At 54.6% G+C, this 9,339-nt stretch overlaps 1 protein-coding gene across 1 annotated transcript in view; it reads left to right on the forward strand.

The window, feature by feature from the left end:
- Positions 1-279: 279 nt before the first annotated feature.
- Positions 280-9,339, forward strand: part of NMT1 (N-myristoyltransferase 1) — a 9,603-nt gene continuing 543 nt past the window's right edge. Inside the window, exons 1-10 of the mRNA XM_010022792.1 lie at positions 280-414; positions 1,671-1,815; positions 4,001-4,119; positions 4,629-4,720; positions 5,359-5,475; positions 5,956-6,126; positions 6,497-6,605; positions 7,685-7,855; positions 8,092-8,259; positions 8,622-8,759. Coding sequence (XP_010021094.1) covers positions 280-414; positions 1,671-1,815; positions 4,001-4,119; positions 4,629-4,720; positions 5,359-5,475; positions 5,956-6,126; positions 6,497-6,605; positions 7,685-7,855; positions 8,092-8,259; positions 8,622-8,759 — 1,365 coding nt within the window. The remainder of the gene's footprint in view (positions 415-1,670; positions 1,816-4,000; positions 4,120-4,628; positions 4,721-5,358; positions 5,476-5,955; positions 6,127-6,496; positions 6,606-7,684; positions 7,856-8,091; positions 8,260-8,621; positions 8,760-9,339) is intronic.

Raw genomic sequence — 9,339 nt, forward strand, 5'->3', positions numbered from 1 at the left:
GTGTGGCCCAGTGGGGTGGTGTGACAGCAAAGACATGGTCACCTGCAGTGTGGGGCACACTCCCCACCACTGAGCAGACCTGCAGGGCGGGAGATGTTGGTGCTGGTCCCCTTTTGGAGCTTTGGGAGAGATGTTGGGAAGAGGGCACAGTGCTGCACCCTCTGTGCACTGAGCATTCACCCTCCTGGAGCCTTGGACTGAGAGCAGGGAGCTTGTGTTTTCCTTAAAGAGCATCAGAAACCCTGTAAAGGTTCTCCAAAAGAAAACCTCAGGGCTCTAATGATGTTTCTTTTGTTCCTTAGAGGCTTGAGTCCAGCAAATGACAGTGGAGCCAAAAAGAAGAAAAAGAAACCCAAAAGGAAGAAAGAGAAAGGAGGAGATCAGCCTGACCAGGCTCAGGACCAGCCGGTGAAGGTGACTGACCCCTTCCCAGAGTCGCAGCCCCACACAGCAGCCAGCCCCATCCTGAACCTCCCCAGTGTAGCTCAGGGCAAGGAAAGAGTCTCCTGATCCTGGTTTTAGGCACTTGCCTGCTCAAACAACTGAAGTTTTCGAGTGATTGCCCAGCCTGGCTCCGTGGGGGGGGATTGCCCTTGGTGCAGGAGGTGTCTGTGAAGTGCTCCAGGGTAAACATCATCGTTGGCTGGATATCCCAGCCTGCTCCAGTGAGCAGTGAGAGGGTCACACTGGCTCCTCACAGGCAGGGAGCTGCCACTGCCCCTCCTGCCCACAGCCACCACAGCAAACGTGTTCTCCTCCTTCTTGGGTGACATCTGATGCTGTTGATTTTCTGCCTGATTTTCGTAAGAACAACAGCCAGCTCAGAGCAGGGTCTGTCTCAGCCCTCTTGGCTTTGCCTGGTCCTGTCTCGCAGCCAGTGCTTCAGGAAGGAGGTTGGGACACGTCGGGTTTGTCCCTGCCAGGGTGGCATCCTCCTGGCCCTCTCATCCCCTCCTGTCTTGTGGCAGGGGACAGAGAGTTCTGCACCTCAACAGAAGCTCTTTTCTATCCAGTGCCCAGTTCCCATCCACAGAGTGCTGATTCTTTGTCCCTCTGGCTGTGCAGAGCATTAATGTGGGGCTTTGCATTTTCAAATGAAATTCTCCAGGAATCAGGGAAGAGTTGGGGTTTGGAGCTGCCCACCCTGCCAAGGTCTGCCTGAGGAGGAGGAAACTCTCTTCTTGATTCAGCCTCTCCACCTCATCCTAGTCCACAGGGAGCAGGGACTCCTCTGGAAGCTGCCATTTGCAGATAAGGATCCAGCTTAGGTGGAGGGGGCTGAAGCAATGAGGGAAAAGGCAGCTCAGGAGGCCCAGGTGCTGGGTGTGGGTTGAGCCAGGGAGTCTCTGCGTGGGTGTTAGCCAAGGTGGAGCAAGGAGCTTTGCAGCACCCTCTTAACTGAAGCTTAAAGCATTTTAAGGAAGTTCATCCATCAACTTTGACCCAGGAGTGCCTAGAAACCAGCTCTAGGTGTGTAGCAGGTGGCTGGTGACAGGGTTTATCCATCTTCTAGAGGGTTACAGGAGGATCTAAGATGGGAAGGGAGTCCCTTACCTGCTCTCCCCTCCCCCGCAGTGTCCCAGGGCAGAGTCAGCTCCACAATCCCCAAAGGAAGAGCTGAAATACAGACCTGGTGGCTCAGCTTTCTCATTTTGCCTTTCTGCCCTCAGGTGAACTCTTTACCTGCTGAGAGGATCCAGGAGATTCAAAAAGCCATCGAGCTCTTCTCTGTAGGTCAAGGCCCTGCCAAAACCATGGAGGAAGCCAGCAAGAGGAGCTACCAGTTCTGGGACACGCAGCCAGTGCCCAAGCTAGGTATGTACAGCCCCTTGCTGGGTTGTGCTCCTTGGGAGAAGCCTTGTGGTCCCCAGGCTGCTCAAAGAAGCCTGAAGTAGCTGGTCTCTGGGCAGCAGGTGAGTCCCTGGGTGGCCCCTCATTGCTGTCCTGTCTGGGCTTCAAAGGCATCAGTGATGCTTGTCCCCCATTCAGCATGGTGGACTCTCAGCCCTGCCACTGGAGAGCTGGGGTGGTCGAGAGGGATAAGGAACCATTCCAGACACCTGATTTGATGCCTCCTGTGTTTGGGCATCCCTTCATTTGTCTTTAGCCCTTGAATTAGGTCTCCCCAGCCCTCTGTGCCCATGTTCCATGTGCAGCATTGTCAGCCTTCTTCTTGCCAACTCCTAAGGACTTAGGCCCTTTCTGAGGGTTGAAGCTTCCAGCAGGGAAGGCAACTTGATGTGAGACAGGGCCAGTTGCTCAGGGAGGCAGGTCCATACGCTGAGCTGCCACATCTTTGGTTTTCTGAGCTCACATCAGCCTTTGGCATGGGGAGGTGCTGGGCTGAGCCAGGAGAGGGGAGACACAAACCTTGAGAGCATGCCTATGGCCAAGTTGCCAGGCAATGCACATCTAAGGTGAGAAATCCCTTCTCTTCCTCCTCTCTTCCCCCTGCAAACAGCCCGACTCTGCTTCCCAGCTCTAGTCTTTGCTCCAGCCCTTTCTCCAGTTTCCTCTTGACACTGCCAGCTCCACCAGAAGTGATGTGTTGTCAGTACCAGGCGTTGCTCAGGGTGGCAGGAGCTTTTGGCACCTCAGCACATCTGAAAGGCAGAGGGGTGCCCTGCTGCTGAGCTGTGTGGCTAGAAGGTGCTCCTTCCCAGCCTCGTTGGAGCAAGTCTGCAGTGCTCCTAGGGTGCCCAGGGTTGCTTTGCTTAGTTTCCCCCAGCAAAATCCATGTAGAGCTCAGGAGAACTGGTAAATGAGCCCAAATAGTTTCTAGTTTTACCCATAGCTTGTCATGGCTTTAAATTGGCTGTTCCTCAGTAATTTCCTTCATGGGGCTGTGTCTAGTCCCTCTTGCTGCAAACACACACAGTGTTTGATTCCTTTGCGTGCTGTCAGAACCAGGCTGAGGCTTTCTGTGATCTCAGAGACTGTTTGCTGGGAGCCATGATCTCAGCTTTGTGCTTGGAAAGTCATCGTGAGCTGACACGGGGTTGGGTGAGGGAACAAAACCCGATCTTGCATTAGTCCTTTTTCCCAGAGGATCCTGGACATGGCAAACATCATTTCTGCCTGGGTAAACTCCGGAGGAAGGGTGGAAGGTGTCTTCAGGGGAAAGAGGAGCACAAAACAGCACATTCCATCATACACCAACTTGCTGTGCTGTGCTCTGGCTCAGGAGCACACTCTGGCACACAGCATTACGTACCTCAGGCTAGTGAGGGCTGGGTACCAAAAGTGCTGTGGGATTTCGGGGGCTGGATTCCAAAGCACCTGCTCAAAACAGAGAGGGCAGCCAGGGGGGAGTGTTTCTGGAGGGGTTTGATGGGGGCAGGTTTTGCTCTGGGCTTTCTTCACCTCCCCATTGCCTGGAAACCTTTCCAATCCCTTTTTAAAGGAATTCCTAATTCGCACAGCTCGCTTCCCTTGGCAGCACTCAAGTGATGCCACTGTGTTGACATCTTCAGGAAAGCCAGTGCTTGAACCAACATCTCTTGGCTGAATCAGGAGCTTTAGGAGTCAGTGTTTTTTCCAACAAAAATCATTCTGTTCACTGCAGCTCTTCTCTAAGGGCAGTGGGAAGGAAACCCTCACACTTGCCAAATGGCAGGGACCAGAGCTGGCAGGGAGAGAGCCACCATCCCACGGAGCAGCTCCTGGGAAAGTGCCGGCCGAGGCTGGGATTGTGGGAATGGGAAGGATAAGACATCCCATGTGGACCTGGAGGACATCGCTGTGGCCCTGAAGCTCTCATCAGCTTGGTCACCTCCTCTCTACTGCCCAATCAGCGGCACTGTTGCCCTGGAAGGAGTTTTGGTTCCCTGCCCCTGTGTAACGACACACGTGTGGCACATCCCAAACCTGGTGGGTGAAATAGCGATTCGTGGCTCCCCCTCAGCAGGATGAGGCACTTTGGTTGCCAGGTGGAAGTGTTGTGGAGACTTGGCTTCAAATAGTAGAAGGTGTCTCCATGACTCCCTGCTCTCTTTTACAGGAGAAGTGGTGAACACCCATGGTCCCGTTGAGCCGGACAAAGACAATATCCGTCAGGAGCCATACACTTTGCCTCAGGGCTTTACATGGGATGCCCTGGACCTTGGAGATAGAGGCGTGGTGAGTACAGGCAGCTTCGCACGGGTGTTGGGAGGCCATCTCCATTGCACAGTTGGCAGTTCCATGCTTGGACTGCCAAAGATGGCTTTGGGGACAGGAACATGTCTTTCACCGTACCCCAGCTCAGTGGTCCTGCCATCGCCTTGGAGTTAGCTGGGTCTGACTTCCCCCACTGTGCAATTACCTCTTCCCCATCCCATGTTGGCCTGGTTTCTTCATGGTGATGTAAGGATGCTTGCAGCCAGGAGTTTTCCCTTGGGAAGACCCTCCAGACCGTGACCCACCTCCCTGGGAGATGACCTGTGTGTCCTGCTGCTAACCCTGCTCTGCAGGGGCAGATTCAGGAGCCTGGAGCCAGCAGGCCAGAGCAGGGGGGACACGCCAGTAGCAGGGCCACATCTGCATATGTTACCCATTGCTGTGGCCACACAAACAGTGCTCAGGGTCCCATCTCAGGGTGGGTGGTGGCTGAACAACTTCCTTCACCTGCTTGGTCTCTGCTGCTGCAGCTGAAAGAGCTGTACACGCTGCTGAACGAGAACTACGTGGAGGACGACGACAACATGTTCCGGTTCGATTACTCTCCCGAGTTCCTGCTGTGGTGAGTGGCACCATGACCATGGAGCACAGAGGGTTGGATGCTGCTGAGCTTGATCCCAGTGACAGCACTGCAGCTGCTCTTGCTTTTCCCATGTCACACCATGAAACCTCCTTTCCCATCCGTCCCTGTGTGCTGTGTCCCAGGTGCACTGTGATTGCTTTCACCAAGCCTCTGGCTTCTGTGAGAGATGGGAGCTTAAACCAGGAACTTTTAACTCTTTGGGTTCATCCCTGAGTGTTTGTAAAAATCCCAGTAGCTGAGGAACCTCTCAATGCCCTGGAGCTGTAGGATGAAGGTGGCTGCCAGGTAATGTTGCCAGGAATAACACTTGGAGACCTGTTGCAGCAGAGCTGCTGTTTCCTCAGGGCGCTGGTGAATCGAGGAACATGAATTTCCTCCTGAGTGAAATTGGATTTCCCCTAGTGAGAACTGGCTTTGGCCACAGAGTAAAGGAATTGCTCTGGATCCCAGCAGTCCTGCTTGTCACATCACTGTCACTCTCTCATCCTCCTGCCTGCAAACCCTGCCTTGGGAAGCCTGGAGTAGGACACAAGGTGTCCCAGGGCACGATAGGGAAGCAGGAGCAGGTACTCTGGGAACCTTTGGGATGTGACTTCTGAGGCGTGTCTCTTCTCCAGGGCGCTGCGTCCTCCAGGCTGGTTGCCCCAGTGGCACTGTGGAGTCAGAGTTGTCTCCAGCAGGAAGCTGGTTGGGTTTATCAGTGCGATTCCAGCCACCATCCACATCTATGACACGTGAGTGCTGCTTGGCTGCGTTTCCCATCCTGCCCCTTGATGGTACGTGGGGCTTCCTGGGAGCACTGAGGTCTGGCTACGTTGTCCTCCCCAACCAACAGAGCCAGACCTATGCTGGCCGAGAGTGGGGATGCTTTGGTGCTTGGAGGAGAAGGTGGGGGACATGTAAGATGGGCAGTGAAGTTCTGTGCAAGGACATCTTTTAGTTAGCCACCATGAAGGCTGTTTTCCTCAATGAGCGAGGTCAGCTTAGAGCTCTGGCTTCCAGAAATCCTCCAGGGCTGGATGGAAACCATTTAACTTGGGGAAACCTTGGCTAACAGCTTAAGGGAGAGTTCTCCAAACTGAACCCTTGCTCCTTGGCCTTCCCCAAGGCTTTGACTGCTCTTTTTCTTGAAGGGGCTGGGGGTAGATTGCCCAGGGTGATCCTGCTGGCTCAGGACACTGGGGTCTCACGCTCTGCGTTGTTTCTTTCCCAAGAGAGAAGAAGATGGTAGAGATAAATTTCCTATGTGTGCACAAAAAGCTGCGTTCGAAGCGGGTGGCTCCGGTTCTGATCCGGGAGATCACGCGGAGGGTGCATCTGGAGGGGATCTTCCAGGCTGTTTACACGGCGGGAGTGGTGCTGCCAAAGCCTGTGGGGACTTGCAGGTGAGCAGCTAGGGTTCTCCAAAGAGATTCCTGCCTGCAGCCCTTCCCTTGCCAACATCCCTTCTGTAGCATGTGTGGGCTTCCCCAGGACAGGAGAGATCGATTCCAGCCCAGGTTTCTCCTCCCCACACCATCCTTCCAGGATTAAGTCCAGCAGCTTTGCTTAAGCTGCTCATATATCCCAGGAGAGGAGACTTTGTGCAGCACAAGTGCTTCAGGCTGCCCTTGTTTTCCTCTGTGGGAGCTGCTGGCCTCTTCACCAGGGCTGCGATCTTCTTGCTTGCTGTCTCCTGGTATCTCAGAACCTGGTGGCCACATGGCCACCCCACTGGCCCGGAACAAGTCTCCCACCGTGGATGTGTTTCTGCAGGTACTGGCACCGGTCCCTGAATCCTCGGAAACTCATCGAGGTCAAATTTTCCCACCTGAGCAGGAACATGACTATGCAACGTACCATGAAGCTTTACCGGCTGCCCGAGGTGGGTGCCAGGCAGGGCTCTGAGCTCATGAACTGCTCCTGCTGAGCAGGAGGTGAGGCTGGGAACTGGAGGCACAAACACCTCGGCTGAGGTCAAGTCCTCTGCCTGGAGAACTGGGGTTTCATCCATGTGGTAACTGATTCTGTCAAGCCATTGCTCTTTCTTGAATCTTTATGTATTTTTTGCCTGGGTACCTGCATTTTAAGGGCAAATTTTAGCAGCAGGAGGACCCTGTGAGCTTTTGTTTCATGGTGAATCATATCCTGCCCTCCTGGTAAAACAAGAATGCAGCTATGACAGCTTTCATCTGTCCAAACACAGCCCCAGAGTGACCTTGCACTGGGTTAGTCCCTCATGCTTTAGTCGAACTGATCAGTTCTGTCACTGCAGTTGTCCTGCCTGGGAAGTTCCCAGCTGGATATGAGAGAAAAACCAAACAAAGCATTAAAATTGCCACCACCTTCCCTGACCTTGTTGCCTTCATTTTGTTGGTCAGAGCTGCTTGTTGCAGTTGGAGAGTGCTCCTTCAGTGCTGGGCAGCACATGGCTCCTGTCTCCTGCCTCCCACCGCAGCAGAGGCACCAGCTGCTGGGTTGTAGCTACTGGGTTTTGCACAGAAGCCCAAACCCTGAAGCAATCTGTGCTGCTTGAGCTGGGCTTTGCTGAGAAACCCAAACCACAGTGTAGAAATTGAGTCCAACTGGACATAACCTCAGGTGGTTCCTTGCAGTGCCTGGGTTGCATCTCCCACCCATCCCTGCTGCAAGCAGGAGCAGGGACCTGGAGGGAAGCAGAGATCTTGTGTTGTTAGTGGGTAGGAGGCCACGTCCAGTGGGACTTGGCTTGGCCTGTGGGGCTTGGGGACGTGCTGTGCTTCTCTGTGGTCTCTGCATCGGTGTCATGGCCGATCACACCCATCCTTCTGCCAGGCAAGCAGGGCTGGGGGGCAGCTTTGGGTTTTGGGACTGAAAATAGGTTGATCTAAGCAGAGAGCATCTCTGTGCTGCTTGTCAGAAAACCCCTGGGTGATAAAAGTCACAGTTCAAGCAACTCAAAAGGGTTTCTCCTGCTTTCTGTAGACTCCCAAGACTCCCGGCTTGCGGCCAATGGAGCACAAAGATATCTCTGCAGTGCACAAGCTCTTGACTGAGTACCTGAAGCAGTTCCACCTGACACCCGTCATGAGCCGAGAGGAGGTGGAACACTGGTTCTTACCTCAGGAGAACATCATTGACACCTTTGTGGTGGAGGTGAGGGGGCAGGAGCAAGACTTGAGGGTGTTTTCTTGGGTTTCTGCCTCCTCTGGAAGAGGCTGCCCCAGTCAGTGAGATGTTTGAGCTGCTGGAGAATGGTACCTCCATCCTGGGCTGCCCCAAGTCTCCTCACAGGGAGCCCACATGTCACTCAGGCTGGCAAAGCCCCTCTGGGGCTCAGGCAGGGCTTTATCCTGGCTCTGATGTGTTGTGGTGTCATTTCTGGTTTCCAGAGCGCCCCAGGGGAGGTGACAGACTTCCTGAGCTTCTACACGCTGCCCTCTACCATCATGAACCACCCGACCCACAAGAGCTTGAAAGCTGCTTACTCCTTCTACAACGTTCACACCAAGACGCCTCTCATCGACCTCATGAGTGATGCTCTCATCCTCGCTAAGTCGGTGAGTGGTGGCTCATCTGGCTGCTCCTGGGCTGGCCGTGGGGCAGGGCTTAAACCCAGGGCTGTACAAACCCAAATCCCAAAGGATCTGCCACCCAGGAGAGGGATGCTGGGGTAGCCTGAACCCTCCAGTTCGTGGTGTGCTGACCTCAGGGTGTCCACTTATCTCTTCCAGCAAATGATATTGCTGTAGATCCATAGCACTTGAATTGAGGGTGGAATGTGAAGTTATCTCCTGGTGGCCTCAGTCCCTTCTTCTGGGGATGCAAAGCTGGGCAGGAGAGGGGGCAGGCAGCTCATGGGTGGGAGGAACTCATCTGTGTAAGCAGGAGGAACTGATGGCTTTGTGTCTTGCCTGTGCAGAAAGGATTCGACGTCTTCAATGCACTGGATCTCATGGAAAACAAAACCTTCCTGGAGAAGCTGAAGTTTGGGATTGGGGACGGGAACCTGCAGTATTACCTGTACAATTGGAAGTGCCCCAGCATGGCACCAGAGAAGGTCAGTGCCTTGGGCTCGTGGGGCCCTCCAGCCCAGCCAGTGCACGGGAAGGCCTCTTGTCCCCTCAGCCCCCTGCTGTAAAGAGAACAGATGCTCACAGCATGTGCAGAGAGGGTCTGCCTGTGGCTCCAGAGGGGCAGAGCTCAGGACCAGCCACCAGCACGTCCTGTCCTGCAGCAGCCGGAGGGTACCCAGCAGGGGCAGCTGCCTGCAGAGCGACCTGGCCTGGTACCAGGCTCGTGGGAAGCAGCTTCTCCCAAATCTGTGGCTGTTAGCGTAGAAACAACCTTGGCTGGTAAAGCAAGGCTGTCCTGAAGGCTGCTGGGGAATGTCACACCCCAGATACTGGTCACGTCCCCAGCTGGAGTTGGGCAGGGTCCGAGGGCCTGTTTGGCCGCGAGTCCAGGGCTTTTGCTGCTCTTAAATCATAGAATCCCAGCCTGGTTTGGGTTGCAAGGGAGCTTAAAGCTTCTCCAGTTCCAACCCCTGCCACGGGTCAGGGACACTTTCCACTAGAGCAGGTTGCTCCACGCCCCTGTGTCCAACCTGGCCTTGAACACTGCCAGGGGTGGGGCAGACA

Source organism: Nestor notabilis, unplaced genomic scaffold (genome assembly GCF_000696875.1).
Source record: "Nestor notabilis isolate BGI_N333 unplaced genomic scaffold, ASM69687v1 scaffold18169, whole genome shotgun sequence".
NCBI classification, from domain to species: domain Eukaryota; kingdom Metazoa; phylum Chordata; class Aves; order Psittaciformes; family Psittacidae; genus Nestor; species Nestor notabilis.